This window comes from Vespula vulgaris, chromosome 2, assembly GCF_905475345.1.
Source record: "Vespula vulgaris chromosome 2, iyVesVulg1.1, whole genome shotgun sequence".
Taxonomy (NCBI): domain Eukaryota; kingdom Metazoa; phylum Arthropoda; class Insecta; order Hymenoptera; family Vespidae; genus Vespula; species Vespula vulgaris.
Window position 1 is genome coordinate 12,886,435 of NC_066587.1, and position 25,910 is coordinate 12,912,344.

Consider the following 25,910-nt stretch of genomic DNA (forward strand, 5'->3'; position numbering starts at 1 on the left):
GGCAGAAAGATAACACCCTAATTTTATTTTATCTTAAGACTCTTTTTTTATTCATCTTATCGTTATTGATCGAGATTCGAGAAGACTCATAGAATCGAATAAGTTTTCAGAAACGAAAGATCATTCTAGTATTTATCTTATCGATAGGAGACTTTTGACCTCGTACAAACACGAAAAGCACGAAGACCTTTGGCACCGATCTTCTCCCCCTAAGTATGCACGTTATTGGACGACGACGACTTCCATTCGAACTGCGGACATGGTCGTGGCAGGAAGCACTTATTTAACCGATACTACCGTGTGTATTCGCGTATACGTTTAATCAAGCAAGCCCTGTGCAAGAGCATAGCTTTGCACCCCACAGTCAGTCCTCGCTTTGACTTTTCCGCTCTTCGAACTTACCAGTCTCTTCCCGGCTTAACGTGCACTAGTAGCGTGCAGTGATCCAGCAAAATCATCTATAAAAAGAAAAAAGAAAAAAAAAAAAGAATAACAAAGTTCGTTATTATCAGGATAAATTATCCGAAATAACGATGTTGCGTTTCAAGCCGATCGATCTTTTATCGTGTGATTTAAAGGAGAAAAAATCTTGAAAATCGATTGTTAAAATTTTCTTGACAATTCGAGCTTGCTTGTTGCAATTTTATTAGCAAACGAGCACGTTCGATAGTAACGCTGCAATTTTATGATTAAGAATACGACGTTGTGCCGATTGCAAACGTAAAGGGATAAGTGTGCATATGGGGGAATGAAGAGGACAGTTATAATACAAAGACAGTGACCTTGGTAATCGACGATAGCAAGAGAGAAAGAGAAAGAAAGAGAGAGAGAGAGAGAGAGAGAGAGAAAGAGACGGAGAGAGGGAGAAAAAAGGATAAGATGTTGCACGATCGGAGAGTCTTCTTTTGGAGGGTGATATTTTTTACCCTTTTGTGCGCTCTCGTAAAAATTGTGCAAGGAGGTAACGTAAAGCATTCCAATTACGTTTGTGATTTATTTGAATTAGATTATAGATCGTCTAATTGTTAGCAGAGGGTACGATAATATTTTGTTTGACTTTTTGTTTTAGAGATTATCAAAGATCCAACATTATGTAGCCGCACGAGATGCAAAGGTAAGCATTGACATATTGATATTGAATTTTGATATTGAATTTAGATCAATGTACAAGATCATATCGGTTGAAATTTTTTCAATATGATCATTTAATCTTCGTGTTGTAGTACCGTACGAACGTAAGTTCAAGTACGAAGAAGGTGTCTCCTATCAGTATCAATATTCTGTGGACGTAAGCACGAATCTCGGTAAAGTTGAAACGTCATCATCGAGTGGAGAAGAATCGAAAAATGAAACCAAGTTGAACATAGATGCCTCGTTGTTCGTTTATTTCACTTCACCTTGCGAGGGTATCCTGAAATTTCAGAACGTCAGCATAAGTCACGATCGCAAACGCTACAATGCCGAATTTCCTGATCGTGCTGGAGCAGAATTCAAAGCTAGCTTAGAGCGTTTTTCTCTGAGATTTGCCTTTGAAGATGGTCGAATAAATGAAGTCTGTCCGGACCGTCGTGAAACAGTCTGGACGTTGAATTTGAAACGTGGTGTCCTTTCCATGCTACAAAACAGTATGAAAAGATTCGACATTGATCATCGAGTCGACGAACTCGATATTAACGGAATATGCGAGACAAATTATCGGCTTTACGAAGCAAGAAAGACTCAATTGATTATCAAAAAGACGAAGAACCTAGCCGATTGTCAATTCAGCGGGAAACATCTTTCTGTATTGCAATCTAATTCTTATAAAAATCCTCGATCGGCTATGAAAACACCTAAGCGATCTTTGTTGAAATCTACTAATGAATGCGAAATAACGATCGATCATAACGTATATGAAAGAGTTGTCTGTAAAGATACTTATCAGCTTCGGCCACTATCGAACGATAACAATGTCGGTGCTAGAACAGAAAGTATCGCTGTTCTTCAGCTCATAGAGGAAGTTAAAGAAGAATTTTACGATAAAGAAGAATCGAAGGAAGATGACGAATATACTGACAAGAGTATTGCAATTAGAACCAATTTACTTTACGATCACGAGAAGGTTTCTAAGACGATACACGGAGAGTTAAGAACATCCAGAGATTTCTTAAAAATTTTATGTAGAAATGGAGTAAATTTGGACGAAATTCAGCAGAGATTTTCCGAAACGTTCATCGCGTTCGTACAGTCGGCTCGTCTTCTTGATTATCCTTATTTGTCGCAACTATTTGCTAGAGCAAATGGGATTTGTAAAACTGGCAAGTAAGTTATCGACGTTAATAACATTTTAATGTATTTTTATGCATGTAAGTGTTTACATTGTTTATTTCTCTAGGAAACATATAATCGATGCGCTACCATATATAGGAAGTAACGCTGCAGTGAACGTTATGAAAGATTTGATAATAAAAAAATATATCAATCAAGAAACTACAGCCAATTGGATCACAATATTTGGCTTAATTCCTCGACCAAATTATGGAACTATCCGAGCACTTGCACCTCTCTTAGATTTTCAACATAAGATACCTAATACTCAGTTTGTTTTAAGTTACTCATCCGTTATTCATACGTTTTGCAAGTCAACTACTGCAGATTGTAGTCGGCTCGAGGATATTACAAAATTTCTCTCTTATCTCGAACAAAAGATCAACAAGGGTTGTGCTCTTCGCTATCATTCGCTTGTAGAGGTTAAAGAAGTAAGCGTTATCGAGTTATTATTGATGTAAGTGATGTGTCACGATTATTTCACTTTATATTTACATTTATTACAGACATTGGAAGCTCTAAAAGCCATAGAAAATATGGGGTTGAAAACCGATGAGTTGTTGGAAGAATTAAAAGTTTGTATAGATAACGTGGGTGGTTTCGTAACGATGGAAGTTCGTGTTGCGGCAATAAATGCACATCGTAGGTTGCCATCCTGCGAAGATACTCGAGATCGATACTTTCTGGATTATTATCGAAATTTTACACTTGACTCAGAAATACGTATAGCATCGTATTTACAAGTAATGCGTTGTCCTGATTACAACGTCATAAAGACCATTAAGCATGCTCTTAAGGTTGAAGAAGTCAATCAAGGTACTGTACGTGCCTTAATTAGATATTGACTTTAATCGTTGAACGTGAAATATTGTTAATTAATTATAGTGATTGTTAATATTTATTTCTTTTAATCTCTTATATAGTCGGTTCCTTTGTATGGAGTCATTTAAACAATCTTTATACCTCGTCGTCACCAACGCAAGTAGAAATACAGAGTCTCTTGACCGATAGAGATCTTGGAACTAAATTTAACAGCGATATTAGGAAATTCTCACGGAATTATGAAGGCTCCTTTTTCTCCGAAGAATATAATTTTGGAGCTAATCATCAGAGTAATTTGATCTTTTCTCCGAAATCATATATACCACGTACTGCGAGTTTTAACATGACCATAGATTTACTCGGAGAATCTATAAATTTATTCGAAGTTTCAATGAGAATGGAAGGCCTCGAATATTACGCTGAAAATCTTTTTGGACCCGATGGACCGTATAGCAATGAAAAAGTCTCTAATCATTTCAGAAACTTAATCAGGAATTTCAGATCCGCGCCTAAAAGCGAGGATCAATGGTCGCGCGTTAAAAAATTACCTAATATCATTGATAATAATTTCGACGATCCAAAAATTAGTTTAGGTTATAAGATTTTTGGAAATGAGCTAAAATATACAATGTTAAACGGTGACAAGGAAATCAAAGAAGCTTTAGCTAATTTAAATCCGTGGGAAAAAGTGAAAAAAATTCTATCGGCTCAAGAAATTTATTACGATAATACAGTGATGTTCCTTGATTCAACGTACGTGGTACCAACCACGTCAGGTTTGCCTATACGTTTAGATCTTGCTGGCTCAGCCGCTTGCAAATTTAAATTGGCTGGTTTTTTAAACGTTAGCCGTTCGATGAATACCGAATTAGAACTTGTAGGAAACTTTACCCCCAGGTACGGTCCATATCCAAAAGTAAATTCAATATATAATCAAAGATATAAATTTTAATAGAATATACATTTTTTATCATTTCCATTTTCAGTGTAAGCGTGGATATTATAGGCACTATGATGGTCGATGCATTTTATAAAACTGCTGGAATTAAATTGCGTACGAATATGTACTCGTCCGGAGCTGTTCAAATTCGTTTTAATGTCGAGGGAGTACGTTTGGTACAGTTGAATCTTGGCCTACCAAACCACAAAATGGAAATTTTTTCCATCATTACGCACGTTTTCTTGTTAGAAACGAATGGAGCAGAGACCGAGGAAACGCAACTAGGTGTTCTAATAACTGATCGACAATCTAATTCATCAAAGGAATTAACAATACCAGGAAAAATCATTAGCAACACGACTTGTACTTGGCAAACGCTCGATCGGCTTATCGGTCTTAAAATGTGCGTTGATTATCAGTTTCCCAATGTAACGAAAAATCCTAATGCATCGTATTTCCTTTTAAATGGTCCAACTCTTTTCAAAGTTTCGGTAATCAAGGCTGATCCCACCGCTAATACTTATTTGTTGGAATACAAATGGGTACGGACGGAGGTTGGTCACCTTTTTTGTTGTTATTTTTAATATAACATATATTATAACGGATAGTTAATGATTTGATTGATCGTAGAAACAAAGCGTATTCAAAGTGGCATTTGATACACCTGGATCACAAATGAAGAGAGAATTGAGTGCTACGGTATTGTTCGATTTAAAAAGTCATAACGTCACTGTTTTATTACATTCGGTTGGAAATTCTTTGATAGCAAAAGGTCCGTTAATCCTGAACATCCTGTTTTTTTTTTTTTTTATTATTTGAAAAAATATATCACAACGAAATCTGCTAATATTTTAGGTACGTATAAGAAGACGGAAAATGAAACATTTATAGAAATTGGTTTCGATATAAATGGAACTAATCATTTGGATGCTAGCATTGGATATACAAAAAAGAAGTTCGCATATGGATACACATACACTCCAAAATTCTATCTAGATATCAACAGTGAACGAGTAGTAGCCGTTTCAGGTATTTGTACCTCTTATATCTTAATTAGTTTCGTAATAGTGATATATTTCGAATTGAATTTTGTAGAAACTATTTTTCAGGTACGATAAGGAACGTACAGAAGAACAATTTGTCTCAGTGCGACATCGATTTGACTTTTCAAACGAAAAAAGTCTGGAGCAAATTAGTAGGCTACATTGTGAAAAGAAATGTTAGTTTAGCTGGTGATTTCCAATTGGATTATCAGCTTCAAAAAATGCCAAAAAAGGAGACGTTGCATTTAGAAATTACGTTAGCTAATCGATCTTCGAAAAACTTGGCACATAAATCAGCGGATTTGAAATTACATTCTACCGCATATCCACAATTGAACACGGTGATAACAGCGTGGTATCAACAAGCTCTAGGACACTTGGAGTTACACGCCGAAGTTAATTCGAGCCCTCATCTTCAAGATGAAAGACATAAACTTACTGCACAGCTAGTGATATCTTATTCAAAAATGTATTTTCAAAATCAAGGAACGAAAGTCAGTGCACTCATTGCTATTACGAAACCTATACAAAATCTTGATATTAAAGTAGGAGTGAATCATTACGTTATCGGGATAGAATCAAAGACCAGTCTTCTTATAGGATACGCTCCAGGTTTGATAATATTTTCAATTGATTATAAGATCGCAAATAATTAATTTATATATATATTTGATTTATTAAAAATTTTCATATCATTCATGTAGGGAAAGAAATTCATTTAGTAGTGAGTACGAGAATGCCACGAGGATTGATGTTCGCTGTGGAAGCTCATGCTAATCTAACGATTCCTAATTTCAATTCAATGATAATAAACGCTCGAGTAACAGAAAGATCGAGACGAGAATATGAATTGGATTTCGCAGGAACTTGGTTTTCTGGTCATAATATAACTGCCCGTGGAACTTATACAGATCAATCAGGATCTGCTTCGATAAGTCATAATCTAAAACTTATCTTAAGATCACCCAGTTTTGCTAATGATATTATTCTTAATTGTAAACTGTATCACAATACCAATGATATGAGAATTAGTATTTATGTAGAACAGCAAGACATGGACAAATATGCATTTATTCTCAATTATACGATATTATCGGTTACGAAACTGTTGGTATACATTGAAGGTAGATATAAAAGTAACGTATATTCTACTCTAAGTAATATTGATACCGAACGAGAAATCAGAATAGAAATGCATCTTGATAAATGGCGAGATGTTCATTTGACCTTAACCGGTATCAACGAAGAAGATAAAAAAGAATACGGTATCGAGCTTAAATGGGATGCCAACAGAGATCCTGCATTAAAGTTCGCATCGATTTTGCAACTCAATAAATTTAATGTACCAGCTTTATCGTCCGATAGCGTACCTGGAAAAAATTTGACTGCTGCTGTAACTTTAACTTATCCCGGTAGACTTATTACTGGTTCATGCCTGTTAGCTGTGCGAGGTCAATATAATTACATAGCAGACGGAGTAATTCAATGGAATCCAGAAAAAACAATTCACCTTTCCGTGGACGTTGGTTATAATTTCCAAACGTGGATAAATTCACTTAAATTTGAATCTCAATTGCTAACACCTTTTGATCAATGGAAGAGAACAGCATTAAGTGCTAAGTAAGTGAGAAAATTATGACACTGTTTTTTCTATGAATAATATGTAATTATCATAGATAGTTTTAATTTATATTCGACCGAATCGCTTTCAGATATTTGCAAATACAGAGAAAAATAATTGCAAGCAGCAGTGCTCATTGGAAAGATACGCAACACGTTATAGGAGATTTTTACGTTAACGCTGAAGAATATGACGGAATCAGCGAGTGGGTTGGCAATTGCGGATTGACGAGTACAATTCATTCTATCAAGTGGATAACGGTTAACGTTACGCACAAAATTCTTCATTCACAGACTGCGGATACTCGTATATTAATCAAATACCATCCGGACAAAGTAATCGATGCATGGAGTATTTGGCATTTAGATAAAGAATCCGATACAGTCTTTAATTTGACTGGAAATCTACACTTTGAGTTACCCTTAGCGAATTATAGAAAATGTGATATAAAGAGTCAACTGCGTTTTATACCAGACTGGAAGATAATAGGTGCAGCTACCATGGATCTTGATAAACGAAGATACACTGGAAATCTACTTGGAGATCTTCGTCACATAAAAGAATCAATGCTTCAACTTAATTTAACAACACCGATAGAAAAATATGCTTTCGTTAAGGCGAGATTTGGTTTGTCGGAAAGTAATAGACACATTGTAGCTGAAATCGTTAATCCAAACGGTGCTTTGGGTTTTGAAGCTATCTGTCAATTATTTACGGCATCATATGATTTCAATGTAAAGCTATTACTGGCCACACCAATAGATATTCTTCAAAAATCACTATTAGTAGCGAAACTTAATAAACAGGAGGCTGATTTTAGAATTGCATATAACAATATGACAGCCGGATTTCAGGGTGTTTGGTATTACAATAATATTACAGACTTTCACTATACCTATAAACTCTTCACACCTATTTACGGTCTCCAAGAAAGTGGAGTTACCGCAAAATTGGTGTTACTTCATACGGAACCCGATGAAAAGTTATTCTTAAATACAGAATTTTCTGTAAATTTGGCGGAAGTTAAACTCGGTGTATATGCCACAGCTGGACCTAAACCACCTCCGCTTCGTATTCCTATTAAAGTGAAAATTTTGCCAACAATAAGCGTTACAAATATAAAAGAGGATTCTTTGACAGAAAATGAAGAAGAAGAAGAAGAAGAGGAAGAAGAAGATGACGAAAATAATTTTTATTGGCACGGCGAACTTACAGTAAGAATTATTATTCTTTGATAAAGAATAATAACATCTTTAATAATTTTAATCAACAAATCTTATTATTTTATACAGATTTGGCCTGTTATAATGGAGCCTGTAATGTTAAAATTGGATATCGATGCAGAAGGATATGGTTATAAAACAAATGGTTTTTTGATCATTCCACCGAGACAGATTAACTTTGATGATTATTTTTGGATGGAAGACGTGTTTAATATTAAAAATGAACTTTATATAGATACTCCTTTCAATGCTGCTCAAGAGATTACGTCGTCGTATATTTTTAAAATAGATATGGAAAAATCGATTTATTTAATGCAGATGGATGTTAATGTCAAAAATAATATTACATGGGTGAAGGTTTGTTATTATTAATAATTATTACTCATTTTAACTGTGACGTTGATATAATAAATAATTATATAATATAGAGTGGACTAAATGTAAATTATACGTACCAAGAAGAAGAGAATGATTGGAGAACGCATACAATAAAGTTTAATATAACGACGCCATTAAAATTCTTAAAATCGATCGATACAAAGGCCGTTATTGATATCGATGAAAATTTGTATAAAACAAATATTAATCTTCGTACCGAAGATAGTATCATTGATTTCTTAGGATCTGTTGAGGTAGCAAATATTGAGAGACATACATTTTAAACAAAGGTACTTACATAAACTAAACTTATATTTGAAAAACTAAATTTTTTTAATAAATAGGCGGAGGATTCTTTTATGGATGCTATGCTCATCATTCGCGTTGATAGTCCAGTATTGGTAATACCAAAAACTAAGTTAATGTTAAAGAAAAATTTCATCGACAAGAAAAAACAATTTGAGTTTGGTACTATGATAGATGCTCCTGTGCGAAAATCTGTAAGTATATATAAAAAGAAACTTATAATATTATAACAATCTAACATTTTGATATCTATTTAGTCGAAAGTACAAGCATATTGGCTAATAGAAGATAGAAACTACGTCAAAGCATTTGTATCGTTAGAAACTTGGATTGAGTTACTAAAAAAATTGGAAATCGATGTATTATACGTTAATACAATTAATTCGAACAACACATTGAATCTAAACGTAAACTTAACGCACAATACCAATCAAGAATTTAAACTTGTCAGTAATTACGATAAAGGTGCCGTCAAAGCTGATATATATACACCTTTAATTTCTAAAAAACATCTACAATTTCAAGGTGATGTGATAAAGAAAAATGACAGCTTATATACTCTAGAGGGAAAACTGAAAAATCTCGAGGATTTGAAAGTATACGATGTTTTTATGAATACGATTGTACAAAAGAATACATTGTCAAGTGTAAGCATGCAGTTACGACCACAAGGGGATACTACCAACATTAATGAAATTAATTTGAAGTTAATTCGAAAAAAATACGAATTGAGTTTTATTGCTGATAGTCGCTTTTTCAATACTTCCGTCGATATGAATGTAATTAATGCTTTGAATTGGGACGTCAGAGCACAAGGTAGAAACAAACAAAATAATACGAATTATGAATTAACGACATTCATGAACGTTCAAGTAAATGGTAATACTAGCTTGTACGTACATGGTTCTACACCTTGGAAAGAGATAGAAAGCTTGACATTGGATGGAAATATATTTTTGACCAACAACAGTGGCATGATTAAAGCGAATCATCATTTAAATGACGATCGTTATTATGCGACATTGCAATGGAAGTTAGTGTATATGATAGATATGTTTGGGAAAATTGTAGCAGGATACGAAATAGATGGTCATGATACAAAAGACGTAGATGCACAGATATTCTTCAGAAATCCCAAACGATCATTTCGTAATTTTGATACTGGATTTGATATAGATATCGATCACGAACGATGGAAATTTGGTAGCAATGCTAGCATTGGTTTTCGAAATCATGAGAATATTGATGCGGTATTCATTGTTAGGCTTCCTCCACCGGATAACGACAATCATCGTTTCTTGTTCAGCTATCATGCTAATAAAGGGGTTCAAGATATGTCTTACGTTATAGGATATAATGCTCTTCAAGCAAAAACTAATTATGCATCTGACGGTTCGGTTCGTGTATTCATTATTTTACTATTTCTTTGATATTGTCATTAATATTGCAAGTTATCGATTATTAATAAATAATTATTTACTACCAACAGCTTCGAGTTGCATCTCGAGACATCGACGGACACTTACGTCTAACCTGGGGAATGTTACCTAATCAAACTGCAAATAATTTGTTCAATATGACCTTTGATAAGCAAGAAATAGAACTAAAGTATTCGCTCTTTTCGCCGAAATATCTGCAAGAAGAGACACTTGTAATTCTATTCAATTACGATGCCAAATCGGATCAGTGCAATCTCATCGACGTCAATGTATTTTTACCTGTGAGGAAACGTATTGGTACGGCAAGAATATCGTATGAAAATCTAGCGAATATCAATGGCACTATCAATGCTACCACGCCGATACCAAACTTCTCTTATGTTGGTTGCAACTTCATCGTTTTTACGACCTTGTAAGTAAATTAGTACAAAACGTTTTACAACTTAAAAAATTTATTGTGTTTTTATTTTTCAGAAAACAGAATAAGAGATTTATCGAATTTTTCTGGCCTAATAATACTGCTCTTTTAAATTCAGACTACTCGTATCAAAGTGTGAAACTTAATTCCACCTTAGATGGTATCTTCCAATTAGAGATTCCTTTAAATACACGTCATGTTGGTCACCTAACTTATGGTTATAAGAAACATCCTCAGATTACCAACGGATATTCTACATTGACATACAATCAGCAAACGATATTCCATGCAGATTATAATTCAAAGAGTCAATCTAGAGCAGGTTTCGAAAAAGATCATATCCAAATAAAAATAGAGAATACCTTTAAACCGATAGGTATTATTTATATAAATCAGTATGAATATAGTGGAGGGAACGAGGGTACAAATTATCCAACGGTTGAGATCAAATACGTGAACATCTACCAATTGAACAACGTGTCGGCATTTAATATTTCTGGTGAATCTAGAATCAAGACGATGCATACTGGTCAGGATATAGATTTAAAGGCGATGCATTCGAATCGTACGATTCAGCTAAAAACTAATTACAAAATATTGTCGGGAGAATTTGATCAGTATACTTGGTTGAGTTTAGCAAAGGATGCTTGGATATCGTATCACGTAAACATCCTTAATAAAACTACCGAGGATGTGGACACTCAATTCTTACTTCTCAATTTGGTGTATCCTCAAAGAAATTTTACGTTCGACGGTTCTTATAGAATTACGAGTGAAGAGATCAATTCTGAGGCAAAACTAGAATGGGATCAAGATAAGGAACGAGCTCGTACGATAGGTGTTGGTTTCGATTGGAAAAACATTACATCTACAAAAATGCTTGCACAACAGCAAGCTGTTCTAAGCTTGAAACATCCAAGTTTCGCCAAAGAAGTAACTTTCAAGGGTGAACTTTTAAAAAGAAATATCAGAGATTTATTGAACTTGGCTTTGGTCGTTGACTATTCTATAAATCCGGATAAACTTTTGGAATTTTTTATAATGATAAAAGACGAGAGTGATTTACCAAACGATAGAAAGTACGTGTACAGTATATCGGGAAAACATCCAAAAACTGAACTAGATCTTAATATCGAAGGTTTCTTCCACAAACACAAATTCGTTTACGTAGAAACGGAAAATCATGGTAAGTATAAACGCAGTTTCCTACCCGAAGAAATAGGACAATTAAGTGGTCGTGTGGACGTTGAACGAAAGGAAGTCATATTTCATCGTAAAAACAACGATATGGTAAAATACTTGAAAGTGAGATATTATAATACGGAACCGCAATATGTTATAAACGGTACTATTATAAATACACCCGATCTCAACGCTACCGGATTTTTCTTCTTCGATCCAGAAGATAAATTTACTTGGATGATGGTCAATTATACACCTGGTAAGTTAAAAAACAAAACGGGACGAAATGAAGAGATTAAATCTAACTGCATTTCAATAATTTATATATTGTCTCAGATGCTGTACAGAGTTTAAGAATGTACGGCAAAATACCAGATGCTCGAAATGCTGTTTTCAATATATGGAGAACTTACGATGACGATCTCAACGTGTACGACGTTTCCTTTTATTTGAAATTAAATCATTCTAGGCTAGTTACTTCCACTTTAAAGTGGAGACCCGAACTCAAACACGACATAACAGTAAAGATCTCAATTACATTTCATAATATAATTTAAATGATTTTATAAATGATTTTTATGTATATATATCTTTTTTAGAATGCCATAAAAACGACAATCTTAGAAATGTATGAAGGTATTAATAAGGATGCTGAATACTGGAAACAATATATTAAGAGTGAGAGTGTAAGTATTATTTCGAACGTGTGGGAGGATGCTCAAGAAGAACTTCAAGAATTTGTTGACGATTGGAAGTAAGTATCGGAAAAGATTCTGCTTGTTAATTGAAAGCTTATTATATAAAAAATGTATTACAAAAATTGGAACGTTGTTACAGCGACTTGAAACAACTTGAGACGGATTTCGAAAACTTGAAATTGTACCTTAACGATTCGTACAATGCCAATGACTTTTATGTAAAAGATATCGTTACTTTTGGTGTATATATCATAGATGAACTATCCTTACGTAGCCACATACAATCATTGCCAAATATTTTAAATGAAATTTGGGAAATAATGGGCGAATCTGGCGAAGCTATAAGAAACTCTTTACTCTGGATCATCGAAACAATAAAAAATGCTTATAACAAGGTCACCGAGATCATAGCTGCTATACTTAGAGGCGATTCTATGTCGCAATTGGCCGATATAATTGAGAAATTAATAGAGAAATATGATATGATCATCAAGAACATTCACGTGTCCTTTATCCAATATGTAGAAAATCTTTGGGATAATATCTCATCGTCGATCTCAGAACAATGGAATAAATTTTTAAAGCTCATGGAACCGTTATTCATTCGGCTGCTACATTATATCGAAACGATGGCTTGGAAAATTAGCAAAGAGGTCGTTGACTTCCTTTACAACCGCAAAAACGAGATCATTGCTTCACCGTATTTCGACAGATTTACGAACTTTACTCAAGATATTGATAGATTTTACAAAGACATCAAAGGGAATAACATAATTACTAATATAGAGAAATATTCTGGCTTGGTGATACGATTTTTAAAAGAAAGATATTTCGCTTTTGTACCTTTTGGTAAAGAATTAAAGGATGTCATTGATGAAATCATAGTCGAATTGAAGGAATTGAAGAAGTTACCGACCGTCCATTATACCTTGGAAAAAATGCAACAAGTATACGATAAAATGAACTACTTTTACAACTATTTAGAAATTCGAGTTAAAATAGAATATCTTATTAGATTTGCTCACGCCAAGTTGATCGATATAAGCCAGACAGCGCTCCAAGCTGAAAGTCGTTATAGAGAAGCTAAAACAAAGTTTCTCTTTGATCCGAATCAAGGTTTAATGTGTCTCGAACAGAAACTTCCTATGTCTTGGCATGCATTTAATCAAACACCTGAATTTCAAGAAATCCCTGAATACAGAGCGATCATTGATATGGGATCGTATTTTGTAACATCCAATACTACGTTCTGGAGTCTTTATTATCAATACAAACCGTATACCGAGCCTTCGAATTGGCTGCCACCGTTCAAAGGTAAATTCGTTATATCACATCGACAAATAAAATATATTTCATTTACTTTAATTTTTACAGCACAAGCAATGATAATCGGATCACAACATTTCAAGACATTCGACGGACAACACTTTGATCTCATTGGCTCTTGCACGTATTTGCTTGCTCATGATTTCGTTCGAAATACCTTTGCTATTCTTATTAGATACAATCAAGAATCTAATAAATTGACCCATGATATCATCGTTCTAATCGACAAAAACGAGATCGAGATAGATATCTTCAACGATGTTAGTATTACAAATACAAACATCAAATATAAAAACTAAATTATAACAAAGCTTTATAACGTTGTCTTATCTTGCAGGTGGTAAGATTGAATTCGAATACATCCTCGGAATCAAAAAGTAATCTTCCTCTCCCGATAGAATTAGAGAATGGCACGACGTATGTGTATCAACAGGATAATATAGTAACGATTGAACGTAAAAGAGATCAATTGCGATTAGAATGTAATCTTAAATTCGACTTGTGTACGTTGGAATTATCTGGCTGGTATTATGGGAAAACAGCGGGTCTTCTTGGCACGATGAATAACGAAAAGATAGACGATTCTATTACATCGTCGGGTATAATGACAAAAGATATAGATCGTTTTGCTCAAAGTTGGTCTATCGAAAATAGCTGCACGAAAAAAGTGTATTCTCCGAACAACACCGAAGGAACGAACGATCACATCTCGTCATTTTGCAGAGAACTTTTCGTCAATCAAACTTCGGAATTTAGTTCATGTTTCGCTGTTTTCGATCCAAAGGAATATGCTAAAATGTGCTTAAGCAGTACTACGGAATCCGAGGCATGTACAATCGCTATAGCGTATATGCAAGTCTGCGTTTTTTACAACACATATTTGAGAATTCCCGATAGATGTACAACTTGTACTATGATAAACGGTAGTCAACTAGCCGAGGGTGAATTTCGAAAATTAGAAGACAATACGATACCAAAGTCAACGGACATCGTTTTCATTGTAGAGGCAAAAGAATGTAATCGTGGTATAAGGCAAAATCGTAGTATCGAACAACTGGTGAATCAGATGAACAAAGAACTCAAGGACAAAGGACTTGTTTCGAATCGTTGGTCACTCGTAACTTTTGGTGGCCATGGAGTTCACGATCAGCCAAGAAGCGTAATTCTCGACGGTCAAGTTTTTACGAAAAATTTAATGCGCTTTATCGATTATTTCGATCATATACCAATTAGCAATGGTAATCAGGATATATTCGCGGCAATTGGTTTTGCTTCACAACTCGTCTTTAGAGCCGGAGTTTCTAAGACTTTCATTTTGTTACCATGTTCCCATTGCGAACCAGAAAATCAAACGGTACGTATGAAATATATTTATATTGTGTGTGTTATATCTATAACGAGATATAATTATATGAAAAGTATTTAAAATGAAAAATTCTATTTTCGTCTTCAGTTGGATTATGCCGTAGTACATCAAGTATTGCTAGAACACGATATCGTATTACACATATTAATGGACGGTGATTTCCAATTTGAAAAGGAGAGACTTAACAAAATTTTTTATGGATTCGATGCGAGTAAATCTTATACAAAGAAAGATGCGAGAATTTTAACGGGTGACGCAGATTTAAGGAGGCAAGTGAAATCGATGAAAAATGTTCTAGGTTATTGTACACCACTTTCCTTAGAGACTAATGGAACTATATTCAGTGGAGATAAATTACGTTTTGATAAGCTCGTTTCGATAAAAAAATTTGTTACCGTATTTTCTAAGAGGATAGCGCACACTGCTCTTCCACGATCGTGTCAGCACTGCGAATGCACGGCTGATAATAATGGGATCACTAAAACAGAATGTATGCCTTGCGTATACCCAACACCTGTTACAGTGGATTACGTGAGTATATATAACACGTTGCATTCGATCGAATAATACAAACGAATTATGAACGTTATTTTTTATTTACCAGGAAACTTTTAACGTAAATGAAACATTATCAGCTATGCAGCCGTTAGATATAGATTACGGTCAGATCGATATCGAGGATGACTGAAGAAATGTGAAGTGAAAATTCAAATAAATTAAGTAAAGCTTATTCTTTAAATAATATGAGATAGATAACATTTTGTATGTAATTATATTTATTCGTAACATTGTAAAAACAAGAAAAGTTTATTATAATAAATGTATACTTACCTTTGATGTATTAATAGATACGATGACATTATCGCGCTGGTGAGTGATTAAAGTATTTCGATGAATTGACGTGGCTCAAACTCTTACATCTTTTTAATCTTAAATAAAATTGGGGGATAAAATCATAATATACAAAAACAAACATCGTATCAATATATAAAACTTCTGTTTATATATTATCTATATATATATATATATATATATATATATATAATATTAGAGGCATTTTATCTAAACATAACGTGAATCAAAAATATGACAATCGATTCGCGTTAAGTTCCTCTTTTACCTTTTATGTTTACATATCTGTAAACTGAAAAATGGCGAGTATATTTGTAATTGAATTATAATATGCTACTATAGAAATAGAAATAAAATTTACAAAGACATTCCGTCTTTCAAAAACGTAACGATTATATGAATTAAAGAAAAAGGTAAACAAATTTTCGAATCTCTTTTAAAAATAGTTACAGTGGACTGACTTTCACTCTTATATAGTTATAAAAAGGGAGAATTAATTAAACTGGCAATACGAGCTAATGCCAGTTATTTTGGCCACTATAGTAACAATATTAACCGAACATGTAGAAAAAAGGTCACCTGGAGTCATGAGCTTGCAGATGATTAGGTGCATCTGCAAATGTAAATTTCAATTTATAGGCTTCTGCAACCAAAATACCTATTTCTGAGTCTGTCCAGTTTTGTGTAGGCAAGTTCTGTAGCATCAACATCAAGCCCTATATTTAAAATAACTCTTAATTATAAGGTACCACGATCAACGATATTAAGTCATAAAAATGTGTCGATATTTTTTTCTGCGTTATGAAGCAATACGAGTTAAACTTGCCTGAAAATCAGGTTGTAAGAGTAAGTGACGTCTCCAACGAAGAAGAAAAGCTGCACATACGTAAAGTTGGAACGAAGCAAATCGATCGGACTCTGCTAAGTAGGTATCCCATAGACGAATTGTACAATGCAATGGAATTTCCCTGGTTAATAAATTATTCATCCATCGAAAAGAAAATTGTAAATAATCTATTCCATGTTGATGGAGATGTTGATGTAAAGGAGCTATAATAGAAAATGTTCGTAATATTTATAGCTTATAAGAAGTTCGTGTTTTATATTTATCATAAAACAAATACCATCGATCCTTTGAATAAGTTCCTTTAATTGATTCACTTTATGTTGTATTCCTAATTGGGCGAATATATAATTATCTTGAATACCATCGAGAAACTTTGATAAACACCAAAAACTATCTGCTTCGATAATATCACGTTGTTCTTTTTTTAAAGATGCCAAATCATAATTTTCTATATCTTGCCAAGCTGATACTGGTATAGCCTCTTGCAAAAATACTAAGAAGAAGGGAGTAACAAGGTCGTTCATACCCTACAATATCAAAACTAAAATCAATATTTAAATGTTTTTAGAATATAATAATATAATATTTAAAATATGATAGTAACATAACTGTAACATATTATGAAGCAACATTCAATCATAATATAATATTCATATTTATTAATATACCTGCACATAGCCAGAAGCTGGATGTCGAATAGCCCATATATAAAGTATTCTTTCAAAAATTAATTGTACAGTTGTTTGTTGAAATAATGAGATAAGGGGTGACATTCTTGGAATATCAATATGAATTTGACGATATGTATCCTGGAATCCTTCATCTCTTTCCACATCATAATACTGTTTTACTAGATTCCAATAATCTAAACGTTTACGTTCTAAGACATGTTGCCTCCTTTCTATATTTGCTGGAAGATATTCCTGTGTATAATAAAGAATAATTTAATATTTATTTTTATGGGGTATACATAAAAAGATAAATGTACGGTATAGATTACCTGTCTTACTTACAGACAATAATCTCCAGGTAACAGATCGTAATTTTGCTGGGACCCCTGACCACGATAACTGTCTTAATTCTTCTAAATTTAATACAGATGCATCCAAAAGAGATTGAAATTTATCTATTTTACTTTCTCCATCTAAAAATAATAACATATATATGGATACATAATTAAGTTAGAAATGATCTGTATTTTTTTCTTACCTTGTTCTTTTGAAGGTATAAAAAATTTTGTAGAAGAATTTGTTTGTCTTAATGGAAGTGGTCTACCAGGAAATTGCGTTGGCCTATGTTGGGGAGAAGTATTCTGACCAAATTTGAAATCAGAATTTTCTGTAGAATGCTGACTGTTATTAATTTGAGGATAAACAGACAAGTTAGCATTCCTTAGATGCAATGGCTGGACAGCTAATCTTTGGAGAGCCTCTGCTTTTTTTTCTTCAGGAATGATTTCTTGAGTTCGCTGGACTAATTTAGGATTTGTTTGTAATTCTTTGCTTGCAGTGCCTGATCTATGACTGTTAATTACACTAAGTGCAGCTGAATGACTAACTCTCTTTGATATTTTTACGTCAGAAACTGTACAGAATTCATCATCTCCAGAATCCCAAGCATCATCCACGCTCTCCTGGAAATCTTGAAAAGATGTAGAACCACTTCCTCCACCTGTACTGCCACCACTACCGACTGAAACTGTACCGGACAAACTGCTGGACGTAATCGTTGTCGTACCTATTTTATCGTGTCTAACATCTTGTTTGGGACTTGGCCTTTAAATAAGTATGGAATCTATTAGATATAAACCACAATTTGTTTAACTGAATTGATATAAAATAAGTTGTATTGATTCAAATATTATATTTTTATATAATATAAGTATAGGTATTACATCTTAAATAAGACATACCTGCCTGGTACAGCTCTAGTATTTTTTTTCCAAAAAGATTGATGTGTCTGAAGAATCTGATTATGATGGCTTTGATTCTCCATTATCTTATGGAATTGGATTAACTGGCACCAGCCACTTTTCCGTAACCACCATAGAAATAACGATTCTTCTTCATTACCTTAAAAACTATTATCGAAATTTACAAAATGAGATTGTCATAAAGAATAAAATGTTATAATGTATTGGTTAAGTATCTATCAGTATCTTTCATGTTATAATAATACATATATTAATTGATTTGTAAAAACATATATAAATATAAACAAGAAAGCTTATAAAACTTATCGATAGAACTATAAGAAATACTTTTATTTTCAGAAACATATGCATAGAAAGATTATTTCATATGGCAGAAACATATTGTAACAACAATTTTATATTCACTGTAACTAATTTAATTGAATTATTTATAAGATCTTGCAATAATCAATGTTAATGTATTTCAAAGAAGGATATGAATTCTCTTGAAAAAAAAAGAAAAAGATTGCTATAGTTTTTCTTCCTGTTTCATTGATGAATTCAAGGAGGTTAGACGTCTCAATGAATTATTTGCATCGATGAATCCAAGTAAAAAGAAGATAAAATGTTTTTAATAACAAAGATATCTTTCATAGCCTTGAGATTATCGTAATTATGCAAATTGTACGGAAAGAGCTAACTACTTTGTTAGTCAATTAATCATTATCTATATACTGTTACATTTACAATTAATTAACGTTTTCATAATGACGTATAAATGATACTGAAGAATAAAAAAACGATCAAATTAAAAGTTGTTTACCATGAATCTCGTATTCAAGTAAGTTCAATCCTATAACCTTTCTGTTCTTGCAATTGTAAAGAAAAAAAAAACTTCTCTCGGTAAGCGTTTAATATTTTTGACGTACAACAATTTCATGCAAGTGCTGCCACCGGAATGCTTCTAATAAACATCGAACGAACTGATCTACGATCTATTCGTTCAACCCGAACCGCGAATAATTCTTTTCTTTGACATTGATGTATAAGATTATTCGTAAAAAAATATATTACTTCCCGATTGCGGCCATTTCAAATAATAGCAGAGTAGCGTGGTAATCATTACGTTCGTCCGTTCACGCCCAGTATAGGTTAACGACGCCACATTAATTCCAGTTTTACATATACTAGCTTTGTTTCACTATATAATCGCTAATTTAAGACATCGTTTCTAACATGCATATCTGCAAAATTTTTTAGACAAAACTCTAAACAATTACGCTACGTAGGTATTTTTTTTTTTTTTCTTTGATCATATTACTCGTTCACTTATATTAATAAAAATTCATTTCTTTGATTCGGCATTTAATCTTAAAGGAAGTATTTAATTTAAAGAAAAATATGAGTTTTAAAACAATTTTCAATTTTTCTTTAGTAAATAATTATTTGGATTAAAAAGAAAATACTACTTATTGCATTTATTTCTGTATTCTTCCGATATAAGCGTTTATATCATACAGTGATTATTAGTTTCAATACATAAGGTTTATCCTGAAAGCTTATTTTCAACAAAAACATTTTCATTCAAACTTTCAAACGAATAAAAATCAATGAATTTCAATTATCTTGGAAAAGTTAAATTACAATATTTCTAAAGTGAAAGATTATACCATATTGACTTTAATACGTGAAATAGATCCTAGTAAATAACAAGAGACATAAACGAGCACATCGTACGTATAAGTACATACAACTTCATTGGTGCACGCGCACCTTTTATACTTAAATGTTAAGTATATGTATTCTGAGTATATGAATATATGTTCTCCTAAGTATGTGTGCGACATTATCCGTGATTCTATATGAAGAAATAGTCTATCACGTGTACTTAGATGTAATGATACTCCCACCTGAATTACTTCTCTTTTTCATTCCGATGCAGAAGCCATATAGAAAAGGATAACAGCTGCTGTTGAAATTTATATAAACGAATATAAAAGAATGAAGTAAACAATATTGATCATATTGTAAACAATATGAATCCAGACTTACATATATAAAAATGTATGTCCGTAACATCGTGTTATATGCGTGAGATAGTAAGAAAACGTTTCTCTCTTAATCTCATATAGAGGCCAACACTCATGCGTCGTTTCTCGAATACGACACGTTTAAACGGGACGACCTAAAATTTAGTCAGTCTAACGCGCGCAGTGATGCGCTTCGTATCATTATATTAATTGATTTGAGTTTTTTTTTCAAACGTTTTATCTATACTATTTATATTAACGAGATATCAATAAAAAAGAAAAAAAAGAAAAAGAAAAAAGAAAGAAAGAAAGGAACACTTGGGGCTAACGTTTTTGCAAAATATTTCTTTGGAAATATTTATATGTAATAAATCTTTATTTCGCCTGGAAGAGTAATCGATTTTACGGTTGAGCAACGGTGAGTAAGGTTTCATTACGAAATTGTCCTTTCCTTTTAACATCGGTTTTTTCCTTTCTTTTCTTTTTGACGTTTTAAATGAAACTTAAAATCGCTCTCTCTTTCTTCCTGTCTTTATCATTTTATCTTTCTCTCCTTGATCCTTCATGCTTATCTTGTAGACACGTCGACTATTATTTTTTTTTATTAATAATTAAATAAATTTGTATTTTTCTTATTAATAATTAAACAAAATGTAGGTCTTCTATATCAACGCATTATATTACTTAACGTAAAGAAATTTTGTGCTATAATGCCGTATTTATATATTTGTTTTTTAATCAGAGATATAAATCTAATGTAAACGTGTTAAAGACATTGATTACAAATGATTTATAAATGTAATATATTTTTTAAAATCAAGTTAAGTTTTTATAATCTTATCTTGCTTAGCCTTATCTCTTTTGCATTTTTTTTTATCCATAAATCAATTTTCTTGTCTATATATCGTACTTAAAAAAAATCATTGTCTTTTATATACCAATATATACAAGTATATTTTCTATATTTTAAAATAAACATATTTTCAATAAACAGTCCTTTATGTTCTATAATTTACCATTCATTTTAATATGATTGTATAGTTGTCACTTTAATAACAAATCATTACTCATTGATTACTTGAAGATAAAGTAATCTAATAAAAAATAGATAGGTCTAACTTTGGAATAACTAAATTTTTTTTGATATATACTAGATATATATTTATATTGAAACATTAAAGATCAAGATGCCTAATAAAAAATTTAAAAAGATTATTTTTATCAGTAGAAAGTCAGAGATATTGCATTTATATACTTTTCATTGTGAAACTAGGCGTTGCTTATAGGATAATGACCTAAAATTGAAGGAGCACACTTGAGAAACCAATCCTATAAAATAAAACTTTCTCCTTTGATTACTCTAAGTTTTTGCATTTAAACATTCTATCTTTGGTCCTATTTAATATATATACATATATATAAATTTACTAAATATGTGATATGTAAATAAGTAAAAAGATTAATAAATGTTTGTGTTTCAAAGTTAATGAAAAATAATTTATATTCTGTTACAGATTTGTTTATTTTCTGATTGAAAAATGTCGGACATTGAGGCAGAAGATGAGGTATGTATATAAATATTAGAGTTAAATATTATATTAATATCGTATTTGCAATACACCATTTAATATATAATATCTATTGTATATTTTTTTAAATTATTAATGTGTATTTTTATAATAATTATCATCACAGTTTCAAGATGCCCAAGAATTTCCAACTACGTAAGTTAAACATATTTATCCATTTTGTGAGTATGCATATATGTTTTTACAATGATAAATATTGCTTTACAGATCTACTTCTATGGATCTAGATACAGCTATTATGGAATCAAGAAAGGCAATTTATTATTTCTTTAATAATGATTTCGATCAAGCAAAAAAGATTATGGAACCATGGGCAAATAGTAGCATGTACCACTCCTTAGGTACAAGCGTCTTTGCATTTCTGGAAGCTATACTTACATTTGAACAAGTATAAAGAATTAATTAATCTAATTTTATTTATTCATATATAATCTATTACTTTATTAATATATTATCATATATATTACTTAGAAATACATTGAGAAAGCATCTGAAGCTTTAAAACAATGTATAAATGTGTGTTCAAAACACCGTAAATATACTACAATTACACAAAACATTGGAAAAATGGTTAAGAAGACCAATTATGGCGCTTATACAATTGGTAATGTATATATTTTTTTTCTTACATGCCATATGTAATCTAATATAATTATCATAAAGCTTTATTTGTAAATAATGCATGTCAGAGTAGCAACTAACATTAGTACAGATTATTGCTATTGTGTAATATATCAGTCCAAAGCATTGACTGGGGAACATATGATAAATTAAATTTGTTAAACATATATATTATAAATATTAAAGTATAACTAATGATTTTTTTGTTCGTGTTCTTTTTACAACATCTAACTTCTCTTTTTCTTCGAGCCTAACATAAAATATACAGCAACCATCAAGCCCACAAGTGTGATTTATCATTAATTTGTAGCATTGACTTTAGCATACATGATAATGTTATTAAGTTAAGAGTAGTGCATGCAAGGAATGATAGAAAATTAATATTGCAGAGGAAGTGCATGCAGAACTCTGCTATGCTGAGTCACTTCTTTTAAAGTCGATGCTCACATTTGTGGAGGACGAGACTCTGGTCAGCTTTGTCAAGGCTGGATTGAAAATTCGTACCTGCTTTCTATCGTACAAGTAAATAAGTCCTAACGCGATAATTATATTTCTTTTTTTATTCCTTTAAAACATCTCTATCTAACTCTCTTTTTTACATTATAGAGAATGTTTAACAATTCTAAATAATCGTAAATGGGAAAATGAAATACAAAAACTTCACTTTGAAAGTGGTGTTCGTATGGGTATTGGCACATTTAATTTGGTATGTAAAGTTATTTGTACGATATAAAAATTTCATCATATAAATAATAATATATTGAAAGATGACAACTATATGATTGGCTTGAAATTACAGATGATTTCTTTATTACCTGCTCGAATTATTAAATTACTGGAATTTATTGGATTTTCTGGTGATAAGGTAATGAGACTTATTTTAATACATTAAAACATACTGTGAGATTTTTTTTATATAGAAATTTAAAAAAATAATTAAAATATTATTTTTAGGAATATGGTATTAATGAATTAGAAGCAGGATATACAGAAAGAAGAGGTCTTCGTCAAATACTATGTGTAATGACATTATTGAGTTATAATTTATATGCTTGTTTTATATTAAGTCATGCAGATGGTAATTTAGATTGGTGTGAAAAAGCATTAGACGAAGAATTAAATTCTTACCCAAATGGTGTATGGTTCCTTTTCTTTAAAGGAAGACTTGAATTAGTAAGAGGAAATATTGAGGATTCTATAGAATGGTATAAAAAGTCTTGGAAAAGTCAAAATGTTTGGCCTCAATTTCATTGCGCTTGTTATTGGGAATTAATGTGGGCTCATTGTATTAAACAACAATGGAGTGAAGCTGCTGACTATGCCAATAAGTTAGCTAATGAATCAAAATGGTCTAGAACAATATACCTTTATCAAAAAGCTACAATTCTTTTAATGCAAAATCCAAATACTGATGAGAAATATATTATAGATAATTTAATGATGCAAGCACCAACTTACAAACAACGCATTGCAGGAAAATCATTACCAATTGAAAAGTTTATTGTAAAAAAGGTAGAACGTTATTTCGCACAGAAAAAGAATTTAATTCTTCCTGTGTTTGAGCTTATGTATCTGTGGAATTTATTTAGGATAATTGGTAAACGAAGGGATTTAATTGTAAATATGTACAAAAAAATCGAGGATGAAGAAAAAGTATTAAATTCAGCACCGTGAGTTTTACCCTCTTCTTTTATTGAAATTTTTCTTTCATATTTGTTTCTAATTATTTAAAATTCTTTTTAGGAAAACAGAATATCATGCAGACAATGAAGCACTTCTTTTACTTTTAAAAGGTGCTTGTCTTCGTCAAATGGGACATCATGCATTATCAGAACATTGTCTAAAACAAGTTATACAGTTAGAAAAGTCTATAAAAGAAGATACTTATCTACTTCCTTATGCCACTGTTGAACTTGCTTTATTAGCAGAAGATCAAGAAGATATTCAAACTGCGGTTTCATATTTGGAAGATGCAAAGTAACTAAATTTTATTAGAAACATGTTATGTATACATGTAATATACAACATTAACTGCAATATTATACTTTTCAGAAAAAATTATACCGGATATCTATTGGAAACAAGATTACATTTTAGAACACATTCGGATATTATGAGATTGACTGGAAAAAAAACTGAAGATCTCATATCAAATAAACAAGAAAATAGAATCCAACAGCAACAAAAAGATAATGCTGTTGTTAATAGTGTTATTAATGACGATTCAAATTCAGATAGTAAAGTGAATGCAAAATTTAGAAATAGTCCAATTGTTACAAGCCTATAAAATTCTATAATCTTTTTAAATAATGTTTATTCTTCTACATATATGCTATTTCTTTTATACTTCAGTGACTGAAGATTAAAAGAATCTATTCAATATTCTCGGCACTATAATTCTATTCGTGGTTAATGTTGTGGTCTACTGTAAAGATTTAGCCTATTTTTTATAGTTAGTAATAAATTATTATATTCTTTCTTATTATGGGCCGAGTGCAAAAGAATTTTCTTTACAACTGTTAATGTGGAATGAAATCGGTAGTGGGAAAAACTATGAAGTAGTTTCATTCATATGTAATCATGTACACAGATAGTGAACAGATATATTGTAATTAAAAGATTTAATAAAATAATTTCTAATGAAACAAAATTGAAGGGAAAGGAGAAAGTAAAATATTCGCTTTATTTGATATGTTATTTGTATCAATTTGTTATTGTATTGTTAATGTTTTTATTATATTTATTACTGTTATTTTTATGCATATTCTTTTATTTATTTCGAGAATCTTTTTACTATTTTTATGTTACACAGGATATGTTATATTTCGGAACTATTTATGTTACATTATATATTTTTTATTTTATAATTTTGTATAGTTTATTTAGTTTGTATTTATATCTTTGTAATCTATAATGTAATTAAATTCGTTTAATTAAAAAATAAATGTCAAATATATGAGTATATCTATTTTATTAAAAAATAAATATAT

The 25,910-nt window shown here is 31.7% G+C and overlaps 3 protein-coding genes across 3 annotated transcripts; 2 read left to right on the forward strand and 1 right to left on the reverse strand.

The window, feature by feature from the left end:
* The first annotated feature begins 132 nt into the window (after nucleotides 1-132).
* On the forward strand, nucleotides 133-15,906 carry LOC127072680 (uncharacterized). The gene is made up of 25 exons (XM_051013267.1): nucleotides 133-961; nucleotides 1,070-1,114; nucleotides 1,224-2,301; nucleotides 2,375-2,738; nucleotides 2,814-3,123; nucleotides 3,231-4,026; nucleotides 4,116-4,623; nucleotides 4,700-4,841; nucleotides 4,925-5,098; nucleotides 5,179-5,724; nucleotides 5,817-6,732; nucleotides 6,825-7,947; nucleotides 8,026-8,313; nucleotides 8,385-8,588; nucleotides 8,679-8,834; nucleotides 8,898-10,037; nucleotides 10,130-10,491; nucleotides 10,554-11,938; nucleotides 12,016-12,200; nucleotides 12,279-12,433; nucleotides 12,517-13,691; nucleotides 13,752-13,963; nucleotides 14,041-15,057; nucleotides 15,157-15,600; nucleotides 15,674-15,906. The coding sequence occupies exons 1-25, from the start codon at nucleotides 880-882 to the stop codon at nucleotides 15,755-15,757; spliced, it is 12,891 nt and encodes a 4,296-aa protein (XP_050869224.1). The 5' UTR covers nucleotides 133-879; the 3' UTR covers nucleotides 15,758-15,906.
* LOC127072684 (TBC1 domain family member 22B) lies at nucleotides 15,798-19,858 on the reverse strand. Its single transcript, XM_051013275.1, has 9 exons — nucleotides 19,504-19,858; nucleotides 18,681-18,848; nucleotides 17,978-18,543; nucleotides 17,782-17,912; nucleotides 17,437-17,691; nucleotides 17,046-17,295; nucleotides 16,748-16,971; nucleotides 16,501-16,637; nucleotides 15,798-15,998 (listed from the first exon to the last, which is right to left on the reverse strand). The coding sequence occupies exons 2-9, from the start codon at nucleotides 18,761-18,763 to the stop codon at nucleotides 15,929-15,931; spliced, it is 1,716 nt and encodes a 571-aa protein (XP_050869232.1). The 5' UTR covers nucleotides 18,764-18,848; nucleotides 19,504-19,858; the 3' UTR covers nucleotides 15,798-15,928.
* A 1,012-nt stretch (nucleotides 19,859-20,870) lies between these two features.
* On the forward strand, nucleotides 20,871-25,771 carry LOC127072683 (tetratricopeptide repeat protein 39B-like). The gene is made up of 11 exons (XM_051013274.1): nucleotides 20,871-21,128; nucleotides 22,225-22,275; nucleotides 22,406-22,434; nucleotides 22,507-22,687; nucleotides 22,771-22,903; nucleotides 23,310-23,442; nucleotides 23,527-23,626; nucleotides 23,720-23,785; nucleotides 23,875-24,590; nucleotides 24,664-24,897; nucleotides 24,973-25,771. The coding sequence occupies exons 2-11, from the start codon at nucleotides 22,249-22,251 to the stop codon at nucleotides 25,205-25,207; spliced, it is 1,854 nt and encodes a 617-aa protein (XP_050869231.1). The 5' UTR covers nucleotides 20,871-21,128; nucleotides 22,225-22,248; the 3' UTR covers nucleotides 25,208-25,771.
* The last annotated feature ends 139 nt before the right edge of the window (nucleotides 25,772-25,910 follow it).

Excerpts from the sequence above, each read along its gene's own strand:
- LOC127072680 (XM_051013267.1), top strand. The coding sequence starts at position 880 with ATGTTGCACGATCGGAGAGTCTTCTTTTGGAGGGTGATATTTTTTACC. Across the intron at positions 11,939-12,015 it reads GATGGTCAATTATACACCTG|ATGCTGTACAGAGTTTAAGA; the intron begins GTAAGTTAAAAA and ends ATATTGTCTCAG. Across the intron at positions 13,964-14,040 it reads AGATAGATATCTTCAACGAT|GTGGTAAGATTGAATTCGAA; the intron begins GTTAGTATTACA and ends CTTATCTTGCAG.
- LOC127072684 (XM_051013275.1), bottom strand. The coding sequence starts at position 18,763 with ATGGAGAATCAAAGCCATCATAATCAGATTCTTCAGACACATCAATCT. Across the intron at positions 18,544-18,680 it reads ACTAGAGCTGTACCAGGCAG|GCCAAGTCCCAAACAAGATG; the intron begins GTATGTCTTATT and ends ACTTATTTAAAG. Across the intron at positions 16,638-16,747 it reads TCTTACAACCTGATTTTCAG|GGCTTGATGTTGATGCTACA; the intron begins GCAAGTTTAACT and ends TTTTAAATATAG.
- LOC127072683 (XM_051013274.1), top strand. The coding sequence starts at position 22,249 with ATGTCGGACATTGAGGCAGAAGATGAG. Across the intron at positions 22,435-22,506 it reads GCCCAAGAATTTCCAACTAC|ATCTACTTCTATGGATCTAG; the intron begins GTAAGTTAAACA and ends ATTGCTTTACAG. Across the intron at positions 23,627-23,719 it reads GTATTGGCACATTTAATTTG|ATGATTTCTTTATTACCTGC; the intron begins GTATGTAAAGTT and ends TTGAAATTACAG.